Source organism: Mastigoproctus giganteus, chromosome 7, assembly GCF_048544385.1.
Source record: "Mastigoproctus giganteus isolate SK-2022 chromosome 7, ASM4854438v1, whole genome shotgun sequence".
Lineage (NCBI taxonomy): Eukaryota > Metazoa > Arthropoda > Arachnida > Uropygi > Thelyphonidae > Mastigoproctus > Mastigoproctus giganteus.
In genome coordinates this window covers 185,461,267-185,483,422 of record NC_143581.1, presented here as the reverse complement: position 1 = coordinate 185,483,422, position 22,156 = coordinate 185,461,267, and the positions used below count along the sequence as shown (strand labels likewise).

The 22,156-nt window shown below is 35.6% G+C and overlaps 1 protein-coding gene across 1 annotated transcript in view; it reads left to right on the top strand.

The window, feature by feature from the left end:
* LOC150083394 (putative phosphatidate phosphatase) overlaps window positions 1–21,304 on the top strand; it is a 95,882-nt gene extending 74,578 nt beyond the window's left edge. The window contains exons 5-6 of the mRNA XM_090378494.1: window positions 285–461; window positions 21,114–21,304. Coding sequence (XP_090234620.1) covers window positions 285–461; window positions 21,114–21,227 — 291 coding nt within the window. The 3' untranslated portion in view covers window positions 21,228–21,304. The remainder of the gene's footprint in view (window positions 1–284; window positions 462–21,113) is intronic.
* Window positions 21,305–22,156: the final 852 nt, after the last annotated feature.

The window sequence follows — 22,156 nt, the reverse complement described above, 5'->3', positions numbered from 1 at the left end:
AGCTTTATGCCAGGTTCTACATTACTGTTAGTATAGTGAATGATCCTGTAGGAATTGTTAATTAAAAGGAGCAGCAAGGAAACCAGCTTGAAAATTTGTGAACTGTTGGTTTGTTCAAGTGTTCTTATAATTCTCAGTTTTTCTACATTATGTGGAACAAACAAAATGTGAACATATCAGTCAAGTAGTAATGTTAGTCTGATTTCACTGTAACTAGTATTGTTATTTTAAGTTTTAGTAGCTCATGTTTCAAACTATTAATCAGATTACTAATTTTGTTTCAGCTATATCTGCAGGCTCAGATGAAATTCAGGTCTAATAGGTTGTTAAAACCATTTTTTCAAAGTATTGCTTTGTTTGCTTCCTGGTATACTGCACTGTCTAGGGTGTCAGATTATAAGCATCACTGGAGTGATGTTCTATTTGGTGGATTACAGGGTACTCTGGTTGCACTGTTAGTAGTAAGTATTACAGTGTTGAGGATTATTATTATTATATTTTTAAATACAGGAAATCTTCATTCACCATTTTGTTGCCACTTGTCTATCATATGCACATTATGGCTTGATAGTTCATGTCAGGTCATATCGCTCTTAAATCACTTTGCTTTGTGTATTTATTGCAAATCTCAAAATTTATTTTAAATTTCATTGCATTTCTTATAAATTACCTTAATATTACTTTCAGTTATTTAAAATTTTCAAGAATAATTTTGAAAAGCTAAAAATATCTTCAGATGTTTTAATACACTCTTTACTATTATTAATAAAATTAATAAATTAATATAAATTTTCTAATGAAGTTTATGTATGCATGTAATGCAAGAATTTAGCAGAAATGCAAAAGAAGAAGAAGCCATTTAATGCTAGTAATGGATGGTTTGATCAATTTAATACAATTTCTTGTTATAAAGAACTTTACAAAGAGAAAGAAAAGGAAATAAACTACCAAAAATCCAATTTATTTTTTAAAGAAAAAGGAAGCAGCAATATTGAATCCTTGTAGAAATAAACTGGTGAATTTTGTTTATTTATAGCTTATGTTAACTAAGGAGGAAAACAGTTGACAACTCAAGAACATGATTTCTATGGGAGAGAGGGCAAGAGACACATGGAGTGAGGAGGGCATTGATCCACCAATTATTTTTATACATTATTAACAATGATAATGTGTGCTTTTTTCAAAATGCAGATGACAACACACTGATTGCAACATTCTCCGTTTAGTTTTCTGTTCTCTCTCCAGTTTTGCTTATTCATTGATGTGATGGAGTCACCTTTTTTTTTTTTTTTTTTTTTTTTTTTTTTTAATAAGAATAATTGTCTTTCTAATATTGTTTTTTGTTTGGAAAGAAATTGTGAAGGACACAATATGAAATTTAATAGAGTATATGCACAACCCTTGTTACATTCAGCTTGTATGAAAGTTATGGGAGAATGATATGATTCAGCTTCTGTATTTTCAGTAACTCAATAGGTAAGCAAACAATCAGTATATCAAAGGATTTTCTTCTGTAGTACTACCCCTTCAACTCACTAAAAATTCATAAATTTCTAATTTATAAGTAAAAATTAATTTAGCTTTGCATATTTAATTTGTGGGGAGTTTGACATAACTAATCTTTATGCATGAATTGCTACTCTTAAAACTTTGATGCTAAAATTTTTGATAAAATTTTAGCAGAACTTATTTGTATTGAATTCCTTTGATGTGATGTACATTACAGCATAACACAAAGTTAAATAGCTCATATTGTTAATATTCTGCATAATTATATAAGAAACACTCTTGGCTTTTATTAAAAAAAAAACAAATTTACTGTGTGAATCAAAAAGAGGATGCTGTTCCAGAAAAAACATTTTAGACAACGTGCTAACCAATGATGGGAGTAAGTTAGTATGACTCATGCTATGGCCAGAAACTTGTTTTTTTACACTGATCTGTAATTTGTAAGGGATAATCCCTGTTGTTGTTGTTATTTGGTTTTTAGGAGCATTAGCAACTAAGGCCATATTGCTCCGGGATATGCGGTGGTCATTCCCTGACCTTTTCGCATCCTCCGTATTTGGTGGTGACGGGCTCGAACCCCGGTCTAATCAAGAAGCATGTGCTACGCACTGCTGCTCCTTCCCACCAGGCTACGGAGGCGCCTGATAATCCCTGTCAATTTAGTTAATTATTGCAGTTCACTTTGTGAATCCTGTTTTCTTTGGGACTGTATCTTATGGCAATGTCTATATAGAGTACTGATTTTTTTAACATTATGTAAGTAGTGAGAAGAAAATGACAGAATTTGTCCTTTGTGAGAGTTATTCGAAGTGAACTGGATTTTATTTTTCATAAAAAATGCATACATACCAGATTTACCAAACTTATTACTCCTTTTCAGTGTATTACAGTGGATTCCGGTTATTTGGGACACATTGGGACTAGTGCACTTTGGGCCAATTAAGCGGCTGCTGCAGTTTTGCAAAGTTTCACGTAAATAGTTTAAAATACAGTGGACCCCACTTTACAGTTGTTCACTGCACGATCAAATTATGTTACGATGGACTCAGACTCTCCATATTAAAATACCATTCACTATACGATATGTAGTAAGCACCGGTCATTGTGATCACGTTTGTGAATTGAATTTTAATTCTCTGTTAAACAGCAATTCTAATAAGTGAAAATAGGAGAAATATTATCCACAGGCTATAAATGTAAAAATATATTAAGCACAAATTTATACTTTATTATTAAATGATATGTGAAAATCGGAAGAATATTTTCCACAGGTTAGCAAAATAAAAATAAATTTATGCTTACGTACGTAGCTTAATTAATACTGTAATATGTACATATTAACTAACTGATATTTCTGTGTGCTGACATTTTTTTTTGGGTTGTAAACTTTAAAACAATAAAAAATATAAGCAATTAATAACAAAGAACATGGCATGGACAAATTGCAACTGACAAGATACACGCAAGTGAGATATGGAGTAACAAGTTTACGAAGTTTAAAAAATAGGAATGAAGAGAAGAGTCTGAAAATTTATTTATGTTTTGTGTATGATTGAAGATTTCAGTGAAGGGGAAATGCATTTCACCATAATAACGTAAAACCCTACAGAATTGCAACTATTGGTATTATCGCAAATGCAATAAGATTGAGTTTACTACCCATTTATAATAGGTTGCACCAACAGAAAAGCTCAAAAAAACTGGAAACTGCAAGTTGTTTTATGGTCATGACCTCCAGAAATGTGCTTTAAAAAGATATCACAAAGGCGTTCAAAATTGATTCTTATAACCAAACATAAGATAATGATGAAAGTGTAGTGCATTTTAATGATTTGAATTGGCTTTTTGAAATTTGATTCTACAAAATGGCTGATTCTACTAAGCAGTGATCATGTTAACTGGCGCTTGCTTATTTCACTTTTTTGATGGGCTTACGATCATCTCCGACCAGGCTATGTGGTCTAGTCGGAGACAATCAGGGGGTAATCCCGAGTGTGCAGTCGCCTGTCCCAGTTAAGCAAAGAAAACCTTGCCTATTTTCTCGATTAGGTTCTGTTCTTTAAAATTCGTCCCAAATAACCGGAATACATTGTATTCCTTTACATTAATATATTTTTGCTATTGATGTTGCAAGATACTGATGCCAGAAGCACAGAAAAAAGTAGATGGTGTAGCTGATTCAAGACACAGCACTCGAGTTTGTCATCTATCTGTTTTGAATTTAACTGTTGCACAAGGTGGCAGAAAATCAACCCTTCTTAATCCCAAAAGGATCTTCTGTGATGATTCAAGTTGAAGGTTGTCTTGAATATTTTTCGATGGTGAGGATCCTCTGTGATGCCATTCTATTCTGGATTTCAGCTATTTGATTTAAGGTTGAAGATGATACAAAGGTTGGCAGAGTGGTTAATGACAGGAATCTAAGTAAGCTCTGCATTAAGACCTATAAAAATTAGACAGATGGGCTGAGAAGTGGTAATTGAAGTTTAACATTAGTAAATGCAAGATACTGCATGTGGGCAGCAATAATCCCAGAATAACATACCAATTAGGCAGTACCATGCTCAAGGTGGTGGTTTATGGAAAAGTCCTAGGATATTGTACAGTCTGACATAATGTTTTCTGAACTGTTTAGGCACTAAGGCTGCTAAGACAACTCATTGGGTTTTTGCCAATGATATACAGAAGGTTTGTCAGCAGTGATAGGAGGTGATTAACCCAATTGTATAAAGCAGTGGTTAGGCCACATCCTGAGTATTGCTGCAGGCCTGGAAGTCTCATTTTAAAAAAGATATGGACCGCTTGGAATGGGTGCAGAGAAGAGTAACCAGCTTAGTCAAGAACACAAAGGAGTACTCTTACCACAAAAGATTCAATTCTTGAAATTCGAAGATAGCCCTTTGTGTAGAGACCTGATTGCAGTGTTTAAGTTTTCAATAGATTGAGTAAACTAAACACCGTTGGCATCTGTACTCTTTTGTAGACAACACACACACACAAGCAGACAAAGGTAAATTAAAAAATGATGGCTGCAGGATAGATTGTGAAAATTTGCATTCAGCCAGAGCGTAATGGATTGTTGGAATGAATTATCTGGTGTTGTGGAAATGGGTATTTTGAATATATTTAAGGAATAATTAGGCATATTATTAGAGTGGATGAACAGATAAGGTGGATAGATTTTTTTTTTTTGCTGATATTGTATAAGCTTTCTTTCTTGCATTATTTGCAACTAATACTGATAATAATTTTGGGGAAATTCAAAGCTTTGCTAGATAGTAAGCTATGTGAGGAGGATATGCATTGGTTGTTTATTTTACTTTTATTATTATTATTTATTCACTTATTTTATTTTATTTTTATATTTTGCCAATGCAGTGAAAACCTGTTACTTGTATGGCTAATAGTAGAAAAACAGATTTACTATATTTGTATGCCATATATTTCAATATGTATTAAACATTTCAAGCATAATCTGTACTTCTCTAAATCTGTGGGTGTTAGACAATATCTGAACTTGAATTTTGGGAGGGAAAAATAAAAGCTTAAAATTTTAAGCAATAACCTTATTGTTCAGTGTTATCATATATAAATACATATTTGTAAAATAATAAGAGGAGTTTACCTCAATATAGTAAGTAGAACACTTCCGTATGATACCCTCCAGAAATTAAAATGGAAAAAATGAAAAAATCGACAACTTACCGGTACACTAGAGTAAAATATAAATAATTAAAAAACCAATTTAATACAATTCAAATCAATTTAAAACAATTAAAAATCAAATTAATGCAATTAAAAGAATCTAATGAAAATATTCAAAATGATTTTCCTTCTTGAAGCTGACAACGCTTTTCAACTGCATGTCGTGATCACAGGAATGAAAATTACCGAATCGGGTTAAACCTGAAACTTAAATAGTGATTATTTGTCTTTGCGCATGCGTGTAAAGGTCCATGCATTGGAGATCAAATATGGCCACTGAACATTAACAGAATTCTCGTGTAATTTAATTTCTACGGTTTCTGAAATTAATAGTCGCGTGTAATTACGTTGAACATTAAGTATTTTGGCCTCGTTAAATAAAAAAGTATGTTTTTCATTAATGGCATGAAAGGCTAATTCTGACGCTGCCGAACGAGAAGCACGAACTGAGGCTTCATGTTGATTTACCCGAATATTAAGAGAAAATCGCGTGGAACCTTGGTAAGACGAGTCGCAATCATCGCAAGAAATGTTGTATACCAGATCATTAATTTGTGTTGCGAACGCGGAAAGAACTGAGCAGTTGTTCAGTATAGTGTGTAACTTCCGTATTGGCCGGGCTACAATTTTAAATTCGGTATCTTTAAAGAATCTATTAAGTTGTTTGTGCCACTGTTCAACATATGGGACAGAAATAAAGTATTTTTTGATATTACTATTGTTGGTTGGTGTAGTATTTTGTATTCTATCCTTAGCCTGTACCCTAATTCGGTTTATTGTGGCAATGGAATAACCCCTGTTTAAGAACCTGCTAGTTAATATTTGTATTTCTCAGTCCAAAGCAGATTTCGTCGTTGAATATTTATAGGCATTTAGAAATTGATTAAAGATAATCGATCTTTTGTAGGTGAACAGGTGATAGCTATTATAATGTAGAAGCATACCAATGTTCGTAGGTTTTCGATAGATGCTAAATTGTATTTTATTCGAGTCCCGGGTAAGCGTGAAATTTAGAAAGTTTAATGACTTTGTATCTGTATCCTCCCTTTCCAATGTAAATTTGAGTCTAGAATGAATATTATTAAATGAATGTGAAATGTCTTGGATAGTACTACTATCAGTAATAACTAGAACATCATCTAAATACTTCCCATAGTATGTGATACGGGGTCGAAAAGGCGTCAAATGTATATGCTCAATCGTTGAGAGATAGATCTCTGACATTAAGCCGCTCAAGCTCAAACCCATTCGTAATCCAAAAATTTGTTTGTACACCTTGACTCGAAAGGTGATGTAGTTGGCCTCAACTAACAGTAAGTGAAAAATTTCCTTAATAGGTCGCTTCGTATAATTAATCGGTGTCGAGTTTTTATTTAACATATCCCGAATAATATCTAATGTGTATTCAACGTTTACATTCGTATATAACGAGGTAACATCTAGTGAGAATAAATTGTCATTGTCGCTGAGTCTACAGTCTTTAAGATTATTAAATAATGTATCGTAGTTCTTAATCCCAAATTGTATTACCTGTCTAAAGGGTTTTATAATGTTATATACATGTGTGGCTAAGGATGAAAATGCCGAGTTCCTGTGGAAAACAATAGGTCAAATAGGAAATCCAGTCTTGTGTAATTTTACCTGACCGAAAAGTGCAGGAATATTGTATGTTCTGGCTTTCAATTCCTTTAACTGGACCATAGTAATGTAGTCGTTTTTTCCATACCTAGTTAACGTTTTATTGTATTGATTGACCAAATTGGTAAACAATGCCGGGTCTACTTCAAGATAAGTGGAGGTATCTGAAACAACTGAATCTAACTTATTAATATAATCAGGTTAATCTAGTATTACCACTGTATCTCCTTTATCTGCCCTCTGTATAATAATGTCCTTATTTCCCCGAAGTTCTCGTAAAGCTGAACTGTCATGTGATTCATTTTAGGAAGTCGCGTTTCTTTTATGTTATTCACTACTTGGTTAACTTGTTGAATAAATACATCTTTTTGTGGAACATTACGAAGTCCAAATTCAATATCAATTATGCATTGTTTTTTAAGTAGTTTTCGAGGTGGTAAATTATAATTTAGTCCGTTGGATAAAAGTGAAATCTGGTCCTGTGATAGCGTACATGAGGAAAGATTTGTAACCTGTTGATATGTCGGTTCATTGCATGCTGGGTGAGGGGGTGTTCGTGAACTAGCTGACATATTCTGTGGTAGTACGTTGTGTGTCTGTGGGGGGTTGTCACCCAACTCGTATGAACTTGGTCGCAAGCCCGCGACAATTTGTTAGAATTCGCATGAACGTGTCTTGACCTATCCGATAGTGTTTGCAACTTATTAATGTGTCTGTTTTTTATTTCTGAGGCCTGTGCTTCCCGTCACAAATCTATGGATGTGTTCAATACAGACCAATTGTTCGGATGTAGATAATTTTTTAATTTATCGCGAAGCTTCCTAACCTGGGAAAGGTATTTTTGTTTATTCGAATATCGAGATTTTAAGGCAAGCTTAACAATATTATGCAATGTCGCCAGTGTTAGTTGTTTTATGCCTGAAATTTTTTGATTTAAATTAATCCTGGCAGACTTCGGAACGATGTTGTTTTGAAGGCAATATCTTAGAAAAGAAATATGGTAACTTTGGGCCGAGTATTCAAAAATCTCCCATAATTGTGTGTATCGATTGTTTACTACTGGAGAGACAGGAAGTGTATGAAATAGTCAGTAAGTATTTAGATGATGTTCTAGTTATTACCGATAGTAGTACTATCCAAGACATTTTACATTCATTTAATAATATTCATTCTAGACCCAAATTTACATTGGAAAGAGAGGATGCGGATACAAAGTCATTAAACTTTCAAAATTTCATGCTTACCCGGGACTTGAATAAAATACAATTTAGCATCTATCGAAAACCTACAAACACCGGTATGCTTCTACATTATAATAGCTATCACCCGTTCACCTACAAAAGATCGATTATCTTTAATCACTTTCTAAATGCCTATAAATATTCAACGACGGAATCTGCTTTGGACTCAGAAATATAAATATCAACTAGCAGGTTCTTAAACAGGGGTTATTCCATTGCCACAATAAACCGAATTAGGGTACAGGCTAAGGATAGAATACAAAATACTACACCAACCAACAATAGTAATATCAAAAAATACTTTATTTCTGTCTTTCAACATCCAAAAATTTGTTGTTGAACAGTGGCACAAACAACTTAATAGATTCTTTAAAGATACCGAATTTAAAATTGTAGCCCGGCCAATACGGAAGTTACACACTATACTGAACAACTGCTCAGTTCTTTCCGCGTTCGCAACACAAATTAATGATCTGGTATACAACATTTCTTGCTGTGATTGCGACTCGTCTTACCAAGGTTCCACGCGATTTTCTCTTAATATTCAGGTAAATCAACATGAAGCCTCAGTTCGTGCTTCTCGTTCAGCAGCGTCAGAATTAGCCTTTCATGCCATTAACAAAAAACATATCATACTTTTTTATTTAACGAGGCCAAAATACTTAATGTTCAATGTAATTATATGCGACTATTAATTGCAGAAACCGTAGAAATTAAATTACACGAGAATTCTGTTAATGTTCAGTGGCCATATTTGATCTCCGATGCGTGGACCTGCATGCGCGAAGACAAATAATCACTATTTAAGTTTCAGGTTTAACCCGATTCGGTAATTTTCATTCCTGTGATCACGACATACGGTCGATAAGCGTTGTGGGCTTCAGGATGGAAAATCGTTTTGAATATTTTCGTTAGATTCTTTTAATTGCATTAATTTGATTTTTAATTGTTTTAAATTGATTTGAATTGTGTTAAATTGGTTTTTTAATTATTTAATTATTTATATTTTACTCTAATTTACCGGTAAGTTGTCGATTTTTCCATTTTAATTTCTGGAGGGTATCATACGGAAGTGTTCTACGTACTATATTGAGGTAAACTCCTCTTATTATTTTACAAATATTATTATCAACGTAGATCGTATTGAGTATTACAGCTCTGATTCATATTATCTAATAAATACAGTCAGTCCTTGTATAACACGTGTTTACACTACACGAATTCGATCATACACTATTTATAAATAGGAGAACGATATCTTATATAACACAAACCGAATTCACTTATGCGTGATTTGCCTTTCTGCTTACAAGAAATTGCAGTCGAACGCGGAATCACCCCAACCGAATGCAACACGATAGGAACAAAGAGAAGATTCTGAAAATGTATTTATGTGTTTTATATCAGTGAAGGGGAAACACATTTCACCATAATAACATAAATACCAACACAATTGCAGCTATCGGTATAATCGCAAATGCAATTAGATCGAGTTACTACCAGTTTATAACAGATTCCACTAGCAGAAATGCAACTGGAAATTGTTTTTATTGTTTTATGGTAGTAACCCCTAGAAATGTGCTTTAGTAAAATGTGAAGTGTTAATAGTGTATCTCTGCCTTTACGGTGTTGTTTATTCAGTTGCTACCTGTGCACAGCTTTGTTTATGTGTATCAAGCGTGCCTCCTCATTTTGTAATTGTGCTTTGTTCCCTAAAAATGAGTAAAATACTTAAAAGGTGTGAAAAGTGTCCTGGTGAAGACACTACAGATTCAGAGAGAAAAAGAAAAGCGATATCAATAAACAGAGGTGGACTGGGTCAAAAATTCTTACCCGGGAAAATTTGTAGTGGCCTCATGCTAGCGTTTATGGCCAAAATCACACCGGCCTCTGGCCCACCGGGGTTTCCCTGGTAAGGCTTATGGCCAGTCCGCCTCTGTCGATAGAGAAAAAATATGAAATTGTGAAATGCTTTGAGCAAAATGAAAGACCATGTGATATTCCACGTGCTACAGAACTAAATGAGGCAACGCAGAGAATTACAAAGAATGCAGAGAAAATAAAAACAACTTTGATAGCGAGAACAACTCAAAGTGTAATTAAAATCCATTAGATTAAGACACAAAGAATTGGAAGAGATGGAATGGCTGTTATCTGTTTGGATAGAAAATCAAACAAAAAACAAGTTTGCTTACGATAGAAGCAAAAGCATTAGCAATATTTTATTACATAATAGTCGTAATAAAATACGTATTTTATTATGATTATTTATTGTGTTTGGTAATGTTTTGGTTTTGGTTTGTGTGTTCAATCTTGGGTGGCCGGCACCTAACCCTATTTTTCCCATAGGGCCTGTTGTTTATATTGCACGAGGGTTTCTAGGAACACAACTATCATGCTATACGAGGACTGATTGTACATATATAAAACAGCTAAATATAAATTTTAATTATATTTAGCCGTTTTATTGACTTAACCGTTAGATTAAATTATTTTCTATAAGTAGCTTATAGACCAAGTTAAGCTCCGTGGTTTATTTAGAATTTAGATAACACGATTTTGAAAGTAATTAATACTTCGTGTCCCTAGATTTACGGTTCGTAACTTGCTGCCATAGTTATACAATAAAACGTGTACCCTGAACTAGATAGCGTAAGGTTTAACGGAAAACTAGATAGCGAGTATGGTAGTATAATTTAATCAGTACAATTTACTAATCTTATTAAATTTCATTTTCAATTAAATTGTACTTTTTTAACTAAATACATACAATGACCTAGTTTTTACAAACGTAACATTATAAATTAATACATATAACTTGACAGGAGATAAGAAAGTCATATGATGTAACTCGGAGATAATATTTGATACTGAAATACATAAAATCCAAAGAAGTGAAGACAGTCAACATTGCTGGACAGTGTAGTGTCGAGTCAGTTTGGTGTGATATAAGCATGAGGAGATCAAAATTGAGAGTAGGAGTGTGTTATAGGCCTAATGACTCTGATGAGTATAATAATCAACTGTACGGGGAAATAAAGTGGGCCAGTAAATCAGAGAGTCTTATAATGGGAGATTTCAATTTCCCAGATACTGACTAGAGTTTGGGGGCTGGTCACTCACACACTAGCAAGGCTTTTGTGGATTTATTGGATGATTGTTTTCTACATCAACATGTTCAGGAGGCAACTAGAGGGAGTAATACTCTTGATCTGATTATCAGTAGTGATTCTTCATGTATTAAGAATCTGCAGATAAAGGAACCAATAGGTGGCAGTGATCACAGTGTGCTGAAGTGGGATTTACTCAAAGAGGTAACTACCATCAGGGGTATAGGGAAGGGTTTTTGTTTTCGTAAAGGCGACTACGGTGGTCTGAGATAGTACAAAATTCTATATGGTGGGACCAATTGATGATGTTATGAACAGCAAATTCAAAATGGATAGCATTCAAAGAATTTATCTTGGAAGCTACTAGGCTTTACATACCAACTAAGAAATATTGTTCAAGGTTTAGGCCTAAATGGATGTCAGATGAACTAATGAGACATATGGCAGAGAAGAAAAATGCATGGGATACATATAAATTAATGGTTGTCATGGAAGCCTATGATAGTTATAAGCTGGTCTTTAACCAAGTCGTAAATAAGATTAGGTAGGCAAAGGCAGATTATGAGAAATCTTTGGCAAAGGATGCAAAGAAAAAGCAAAGAGTTCTTTACCTATGTAAACTCTAGAAGGAAAGGGATGAAACAGATTGGTCCACTGAATATTGATGATTCAACTGTTGATGATCCTGCTCAGGTGGCTAACAAACTAAATGAGTATTTTGCATCTACATTCACACATGACGAGTTATTCATGGAGGGGAATGCCAGAAGTGAGTTAAACTCTGGCAGTGAGCTAGATGATTTTGTAATAACTGAGAGGAAAGTGGAGAAGTTGTTGAAGATAAACATAAAACAGGCACCCAGAGTGGATGGGATCTATCCAGTTATATTAAAGGAGGCAGCAAAGGAAGTAAGCAAACCCTTAGCCATAATTATAAGAGCTTCTTTGGACTGAGGGGAGGTCTTATGGACTGGAGATGTGCAAATGTGACCCCAATTCACAAAGGAGGATCACAGGGCAACACAAGTAAATAGACCTGTTAGTTTAACTTCTGTTCCAGGAAAATTAATGGAGGCACAGGTTAAAGAAGCACTGCAGGATCATCTAGACAAGACTTCAGTTATAGCTCAGACACAGCATGGTTTTGTTAAGGGAAAGTCTTGCCTGACCAATTTGATTGGATACTATGATGTGGTCACAAAGGAACTGTATGCAGGGAATAATTTGATATCATATATATTTAGATCTTAGAAAGGCTTTTGATACTGTTGCACATGGAAGACTGCTGAACAAATTGGAGCCGTGTGGCATTGGAGGCAAATTGCTGCTATGGATAAAGGGATGGTTGAGTGGGAGAGGACAAAGAGTGGGAATCAATGGACACTGCTCATCGTGGACTAATGTTATTAAAACAACAATAAACCCAACACTAAACTCTCAGGGTTCAGTGTTGGGTTTATTGTTGTTTTCTGTATTTATAAATGATATTGATGATGGAATATCAAGCTTAATGTCCAAGTTTGCAGATGATATGAAGGTTGGCAGGGTTGTTAAGGACACGAATGACAATATGCTGCTGCAACAGGATTTAGAAAAGTTGAGCAGATGGGCTGAGAGGTGGCAAATGAAGTTTAACATTGACAAATGTAAAGTATTCCATATGGGAAGCAGTAACGCCAGAGTAACGTATCAACTCTGTGGAACTACACTGACAGTGGTAGAGAGTGAAAAGGGCCTTGGGGTAATTGTGCAGGCAGATATGAAGTTTTTTGAGCAGTGCAGACGGTCTGCAAGAGTAGGTCATGGTGTCTTGTCAATGATATACAGGAATTTTTCTAGCAGGGATAAGGAGGTGATTATCCCCTTGTATAAGGCAATGGTCAGGCCACACCTTGAGTATTTTATACAGGTCTGGAGGCCTCACTTTAAGAAGGATGTAGAGCTGTGGAACGAGTACAGAGAAGGGCAACAAGATTAGTGAATGAAACAAAGGGTTGCTCTTACGAAGAAAGGCTTAAGTTTTGCAAATTACAGTGTCTAGAGACTGGGCACCTACGAGGTAATCTGATTGACGTGTATAAAGTCTTGAATGGTTTGAGCATGGTCAATGCTGATGGGATTCTTCCTCCTGCTCAGAATAATCACCTGAGAGGGCATAAATTCAAATTGAGGAAAGACAGATGTAGGATAGATGTGGGGAAATTTGCCTTTAGCCAGTGGATAGTTGGTTGAACAGACTTCCATCCTTTGTTGTGGAAGTTGATAGCCTAAATAAATTTAAAGTTGAACTGGACAGGTATATAGAACGAACAGAGGGGTGAAATGGGAGCATTTTTTTTTTTTTTTTTGGCTGATGCTGCTTAAGCTTGCTTTCTTGCATCATATGTCTCTGCCAATGCTAATACTAATATATAGTATTATAACTGCATTGGGATATAAGTTTAGGGTTATATTTTGTATTGGAATTTTATTTAAAATTGAATAGAAATTATGACTCAGACCAGAGCAGCAAAGGAAAAGGCTCAAACTAATAGGAGTGCTGGCTCAGGGGAGGACTGGGGGGGGGGGGGGCACGGTTATCCTCTGAATCACAGCCTTTTGAAATTCAGTGCTTGTTTGATGTTTGTGGAGCAATCAAGATTGGGACATGATATTGCCAAGGGGAATGTCTTTGTGTGTGTGTGCGATGTAAGGAGTGTGAGGAAATCAGGTGCCAACAGCGTTGTTATTGGCCTATATGAGAGCTTGAAGGACAGCTTGGATGCCCCTCGTAGGATTTAAATTGAGGGGTCCATCCAGCTCTCAGCTGCCCACATCATTTCCAGAGCTTGCACTTGAACACAGCGGCAACTCCCCAAGGCAGAATGCGCTGGTCCCAAAGGAACTAGTTGTCGGTGACTCTATTGTCAGAGAAACGGGGAACGTATTGTGCAAAAAGGATAGGTGGAACAGGACCAGGGTATGTCTGCCAGGGGCAAAGGTTGATGATGTTGTAGAATAGATATCATCTTTTAAGGGCACAAAAGGTGATATTGTTGTACACGTTGGCACTAATGATATTAAGAGTAGGAGACCAGCGGAATTACTTAACAAGCACACGTCAATGTTGAAAAAAAAAAAGCCATGAGTTAAGAGTTGAATTTGAAAGTGTCTGCAATTCTGCCCAGACACGATAGGAGGGAGTACATGATGAGAGCCTTGTTGATCAATTTGGCCCTGGAAAGATTGTGCAAGGCTCAAGGGATAGAATATTTTTCAGCCTGGTTTGTACTTGTTAACAGGAGAGACTGCTTCTACAGGGAAGGGATACACTTAAGTAGAAAGGATGCAAGAATATTTGCTGATGCTATTGAGGCATTGTTAGGTGGGTCAAAAAACTGCTAGCTTGGTGGGGGATTCACAAACTAAAAGGTTAACAGTGGCCGTAGGCAGAGGCAAAAGTGATTTTTGTACTGCTTCTATTAGAATGGTTAGGCAGGCGAAGGCAGATTATGAGAAATCCTTGGCAAAGGATGCAAAGAAAAACAGCAAAGAGTTCTTTACTTATGTAAACTAGAAGGAAAGGGATGAATCAGATTGGACCACTTAACATAGATGGATTAACAATCGATGATCATGCTCAGGTAGCTGATAAACTGAATGATTATTTTGCATCAACATTCACACATGAGGAGTTATTCAATAAGGGGAATGCCAGAAGTTTATCAAACTCTAACAGGGAGCTAAGTGATTTTGTAATAACTGAGAGCAAAGTGTAGGAGAAATTGTTGAAAATAAACATAAGGAAGGCACCTGGAGTGGAAGGGGTCTATCCAGTTATATTAAAGGAGGCAGCGAAGGAAGTAAGCAAACCCGTAGCCATAATTACGAGAGCTTCCTTGGATTCAGGGGAGGGCCCCATGGACTGGAGGTGTGCAAATGTATCACCAATTCACAAAGGTGTTCAAAGGTGACACAGGTAACTATAGACCTGTTAGTTTAACTTGTGTTTTGGGGAAAATAATGGAATCACTGGTTAAAGAAGCATTGCAGGTTCACCTAGGAAAGTCTGCAGTAATAGATAAGACACAGCATGGGTTTATTAAAGGGAAGTGTTGTCTGACCAGTTTGATTGGATACTATGATGTGGTCACAGAAGAACTGAATGCCGAAAATAATTTTGATATCATATACTTGGATTTCAGAAAAGCTTTTGATACTGTTGCACATTAGCATTAGTAGAGGCATACGATGCAAGAAAGCAAGCTTATGCAATATCAGCTTAAAAAAAAAGCTCCTTCCATTTCACTCCTCCATTCATTCCAAATGCTTGTCCAGCTCAGCCTTAAATTTATTTAGGCTATTAGCTTCCACAACAAAAGATGGGAGCTTGTTCCCTCAATCAACTACTCGCCGGCTAAAGGCAAACTTCTGCACATCTATTCTACAACTGTCTTTCTCAATTTGAAACTGTCCCCTCAGGTTCTTAGTCTGAGCAAGAGGAAGAATCTCATCAGCATTCAGCTTGCTCAACCCATTCAAGACCTTATACTCCTCAATCAGATCGCCTCGCAGGTGCCTACTCTTCAGGCACTGCAATTTGCAGAACTTAAAGCCTTTCTTAGTCAGAGCACCCCTTTGTTCCACGCACCAATCTTGTTGCCTTTCTTTGTACTCGTTCTAGCAACTCTACATCCTTCCTAAAATGAGGCCTGACCATTGCCTTTTATAACGGGATAATCACCTTCCTATCCTGCTAGCAAAATTCTTATATATCATTGAGAAAACTCCATGACCTGCCCTGGTAACCCATCTGCACTGCTCAGCAAACTTCATATTTGGCATTTTCACTTCTTCACTTTCCACTTTACTGAGTGTAGTACCACACAGTTGGTACGTTTCTCTTCAGTTATTGCTACCCATATGCAGTACTTTGCATTTGTCGATGTTAAACTTCAATTGTCACTTCTCAGCCCATTTTCCCAACTTATCTAGATCCAGTTGGAGTAGCATACTGTCTTTACGGTCGTTAACAACCCTGCCAACCTCTGTATCATCTGCAAACTTGGACATTAAACCTGATATACCTTCATCAATATCATTGATAAATATACAAAACAACAATGGGTCCAACACCGAACCCTGGAGAACTCCACTAATAACATTTGTCCATGAAGAGCAGTCTCCATTGATTACCACTCTCTCTCTGTTGTCTCCCACTCAACAATCCCTTTATCCATTGTAGCAACTTACCCTTAATGACATACCTCTCCAATTTGTATAGCAGTATTTCATGTTCACTGAGCAGTGCAAAGAGGCTGCCATGGCAGGTCATGGAATCTTGTCAATGATATATAGGAATTTTGCTAGCAGGGACAGGGAAGTGATTATCCCGTTATACAAGGCAATGTTCACTCCACACCAGAGTACTGTGTACAGGTCTATAGGCCTCATTTTAGGAAGGATGTAGAGTTTCTAGAACGAGTACAAAGAAAGGCAGGGGAATAAAGGAGTGCTCTTACCAAGAAGGCTTAAGTTCTGCAAATTGCAGTGCTTGGAGAGTAGGCACCTGTGAGATGAACTGATTGAGATGTATAAAGCCTTGAATGGGTGGAGTAAGCTGAATGCTGATGGGATTCTTCCTCTTATCCAGATTAAGACCCTGAGGAGGAGGTAGAGATTCAAATTGAGGAAAGACAGTTGTAGAATAGATGTGCGGAAATTTGTCTTCTGCCAGCAGGTAGTTGATTTGTGGAACAGACTTCCATCTTTTGTTGAGGAAGTTGATGGGCTGAGTTGGACAGGCATTTGGAACAAATGGAGGGGCGAAATGGGAAAGTTTTTTTTTTTTTTTTTTTTTTGCTGAAGCTGCATATGCTTGCTTTCCTGCATCGTATGCCTCTACTAATGCTAATGATGCTTCATTATAACTAATTATTTCCATAATCTACTGTTATCAAGCTATCATTTTCTCTACTTGTAATAGTTTTTTACAACATCTAATGCTTGGGCACTGATCTTCCCTTTTATCAGCCGTTTTGAAGTTTGAAATAAATCAAATTTACTTAAAAATCAACAAAAACATAAACTGATGATTGTAACTAGAATTCTTTGGGAGCAAATTGACTGCAAGTTATCTGGTTCTTTGTATGCAGAACTGGAAGTACAATTAAGTAAAAATAAATTTTATTTTATTGTATTGTTATTTTTTACTGTTTGCTGAAATATAATTAAAAAAATAACTGGGTCAGACTGTTGTAAGTAATAATATAGGTGGCAGCTTTAGAACTTAAAAGGCTCTGGGCTGGGAAATTAACTAGAAATTTCACTTTTATCTTCAGAGCCTTATTCACTTCCACATCTATGGAAGTGAACAAAGCTTTGAAGGATATTGAGAAAAGTGGTTCATAGAAAGCATTTGAGAAATACAACAGTGGTTTAGATGCAGTGCATTTAAACAGAAGGTATTTTGGAAATGAACAAGACCTGGATACACTAAACCCTCGATTTTATAGACTAATGGGGGAGGGAATGTGTTAAATCAAAAGTTTTTTTCTGAGATCTGTACCTCATTGGTTAATACATAGTTGGAAGAGGGAAATTTATTGTGATCATATAATACTTGCTGGAAAACTTTATTCAGAATTAAAGTTGAGACAGTGAATCTTCAGGGTCAGACTTAAGCTTAGCCTTGCTCTTTTCACACAATTTGATTTTTCACTCCATCTTCCTATATTTTCATTTGTACACATATGCAGGAAACAGACACACCAGAATAATTTATTTAACAGTTTTAATATTGCAAAACATTCAGATGCATTTACTTTCATCTTTTACTATCTTTCTTAAGGGCAGTGATGATATGTTGCGAGATTATAATAAAGAAACAGGGTAGAGATGAATACTTCTACATTCACACATGAGGGGTTATTAAGGGAGGAAAATGCCAGAAGTTTATCAAACTGTAACAGGGTGCTTAATGATTTTGTAATAACTGAGAGCAAAGTGGAGGAGAAATTGTTGAAGTTAAACATAAAAAAAGGCAACTGGGGTGGATGGGATCTATCCAGTTATATTAAAGGGGGCAGAAAAGGAAGTAAACAAACCCTTAGCCATAATTATGACAGCATCCTTGGACTCGGGTAAGTCCCCATTGACTTGAGATGTGCAAATGTATCCCAAATTCACAAAGGGGGATCTAAGGATGACACAAGTAATTACAGCCTAGTTAGTGTAACTTTTGTTCCGGGTAAAATAATGGAGTGACTGGTTAAAGATGCATTGCAGGATCTAGACAAGGCTGCAGCAATAATTCAGACACAGCATGGGTTTGTTAAGGGAAAATCTTGTCTGACAAATTTTATTGGATACTATGATGTAGTTACAAAGGAACTGGGTGCAAAAAATAATTTTGATATCATATACTTGGATTTCAGGAAAGCTTTTGACACTGTTGTGCATGGAAGATTACTGTACAAATTGGAGCAGTATGGTATTAAGGGTAAGTTGCTACAATGGATACTAGGGTAGTTGAGTGGGAGAAGACAGAGTGGTAATCAATGGATGTGCACGCTTAGTGCACTGATGTTATTAGTGGAGTTCCCCAGGGTTCGTTGTTGGGCCCACTGTTGTTTTGTATATTTATCAATGATATTGATGAAGGTATATCAGGCTGAATGTTGAAGTTTGCAGATGATACAAAGGTTAGCAGGGTTGTTAGTGATAGTAATGGCAGTGTGCCACTCCAACAGGGTCTTGAAATGGGCAGATGGGCCGAGAAGTAGCAACTGAAGTTTAACAAATGAAAAGTACTGCATATGGGTAGAAGTAATCCCAGAGAAACATATCTACTGTGTAGTACTACACTTAGGGTGGTAGAAAATGAAAAAGACCTGGAAGTGATTGTGCAGTCAGATATGAAGTTTTCTGAGCAATATAGATAGGTTGCCAGAGCATGTCGTGGGGTGTTGTCAATGATATACAGGAATTTTGCTATCAGGGAAAAGGAGTTGATTATCCCTTTGTATAAGGCAGTGGTCAGGCCACACCTTGAGTACTGCATAGGTCTGGAGGCCCCATTTTAGGAAGGATGTAGAGTTGCTTGAGTATGTACAGAGAAGGGCAACAAGATTAGCGAGGGGAATGAAGGAGTCCTCTTACCAAGAAAGGCTTAAATTCTGCAAATTGCAGTGGCTGGACACTAGGCTCCTACAAGGTGATCTGATTGAGGTGTATAAGTCCTTGAATTAGTTGAGCACGCTGAATTCTGATGGGATTCTTCTACTTGCTCAGATTACGAACCAGAGGGGGCATAAATTCAAATTGAGGAAATACAATTGTAGAATAGAGGTGCAGAAATTTGCATTTAGCAGTGGGTGGTTAATTGCTGGACCAAACTTTCATCTGTTGTGGAAGTTGATAGTTTAAATAAATTCAAGGAGGAACTGGACAAACTTGTAGAGGGAATGGATGTGTGAAATTGTTTTTTTTTTGGCTGATGCTACATAAGCTCATATGCTTGCTTTCTTGCATCACATGCCTCTTTTACTACTACTTAATGATATAATAGTGAGCATATCATAAACCAACTGAAATTCTTGCTAGTGGATTCTGTGACTCATGAATTTCCAGTTTTCCCTATCTCATGAGCACACTTAGAATATACTAAGGTGCCTATCAAATTTTTTCATCTGTTAAATCAAGGTCAGTAAATTCAGGGGTTGATTTTAATGTTATTGTAACAGAACACATTACTGGTTTCTTTAAAATAAATTTACTCTTGGTTATTCTGGGACAGCATTGTATATAATATTTACAGTATAAAATTTATACTGTATATATATTACAGCATAAAAGCTCCAAATATACATACTTATATTTGGAGTTCCAGATATACACACATAAGTGTATATATTTGAAGTTGGCTGTGGTAACGTTTTCTATAAAATATTACCCAAACCACTGTTAGCTACTGTGCCAGTGAAGTGGCTGTAATAAAACAATGAAGTTGTAATCTCTTCTGGAACTGGGCTGTCAGAATTATAAATGGAAATTTATATATATTTTGCAATTTGTTTTTATAATATGAGGACAAGCCAAGTGAAAACACTTTTTTTTAACCAATAACTAGTATTTTATTTTTCAAAAAAAATTTAGACCCCCACTTTAGGCATTTATCCCATGTGCATACTAACCTTTTTTTATAGACTTCTCAAGTCTTTTCATTCCTATTAGCACCATGGTTTGATAGCTTACTTCAATGCAATGCTTCTTTGGCATCAGTGTCCTGCCAGATAATTTTCAGTCTTACAAAAGATGTAGGTAGACACAAGACTAATATACAGCTGCATCAACTGTCATACACTAATCTGCCCTTGCATTGTTGCCAAGACATTCTGAGAAGTGGGTGCAGGTCACTCTTCATTTTTCCTTCCTGCCTATCTATTCTCATTGGTACACATATAGGCATGATGATACAATTGTTGGTATACACCTTTTCCATATTTCAGTATATATCTGCTGGAGAGATATCTGTAAGAAACTGAATAGCTGTTTTTCTAGCTTAGATGCACCAGTCACTGTGAATTCCACAACTTCATTGGTACATCCTTATTGCATCTGCAGTTGAATGTTTAAGTTTTAATAAATTTATTAACACTTGTCCTTCAAGATGATCAGAAATTTAATTATGGCTTTATGGAGAGTGCTAATATTAGCTTACGAGAGCCAACATGTTCTATTGTTTAGTAAAAACATTACGACCAATCCTTAAGTTTGCACCTGTGGCAGCATGTGATTTAAATTTAGATAATCAGAATCTTGTTTTCATTTGATTCATCCTTTATTGTGCTATCTGATAATTTATTAAAATTAAAAGATAGTTGATACTGTGCATGAAGTGTTACAATTAAAATGTGTTTACTTATTGCAGGCCTTCCATATTTCTAATCTTTTCTCAAAATCATCCAAGCTGGAGGTTAAAACTTTAAATTCCAGCTGTAATTCCCATAGAAATGACATTGAAGAAAACAAACAAGTCTCCTAGTTGTTGATTTTTTTTATACATTTATTGAAATTATTTATTTATTAGACTAGTATCAGTTGGGAACAAAGAATTAATTTTTGTGCTGTGAATAATACATAATTCTTGAATGGCAGATATATATTTACTCTTTTTATATTTTGTTGAAAGTTGCCAGTAAACTTTCCGAGGTTTTCTTATTAAATTGTAAAATTTTATTGGTCCTTCTTAATACGATGCTTGTATATGGTTGATCTGGTAATTTTTAACTTTAAAGTTTTTGAGAATGATTCATGTAGTTCAGGCCTGGGCAAACTTTTGGGCCGAAGGGCCACAATAGGAATTCAAAAAGAAGGCGGACCGCACGTAAAATACTATTTATAGATATATGTTATTTGTTATCATGAAGAAGAAATATAACATAAAAAAATTATTCTCTAACAACCAAGAATTTAATGAGATGAAGGGAACTGTTTTACATCTTTTAACATTTTTTTAATTTCAGGTGTTAATTTTGTTGTTGAGATTCTTAAAACTGCTTGTAAATGTTCATCAGTGATGCTTGATCGTAAAGAATTTTTATTTAGATTCATGATGGAAAATGTTTGTTCACATATGTAGGTTGATCCAAAAATAACCAACATTTTTCGGGCAAAATCTTTAAGTTCGTTGAATTTGTCCGAATTAAAAGTATTGTAAAATTTACAGATTTCCTCACGACGGTGCAATTCCCTTAAATCGGTATCACACTACAGATCTATATTCTGAAGCTGTAGTTCACTCGGTGCACTATCAATTTCTATTGAAAATGGGTCGTGCACTATTGCCAAACTTGTCTCAATTTTTCAGAAGTCGCCAAATCTTCGTGAAAAGTCGTCATTCAAAGCGTTGATGATTTCACAATATTTTTCAAATTTATTTTCTGGAATCTTCAGCAACTTCATGGTTGGAAA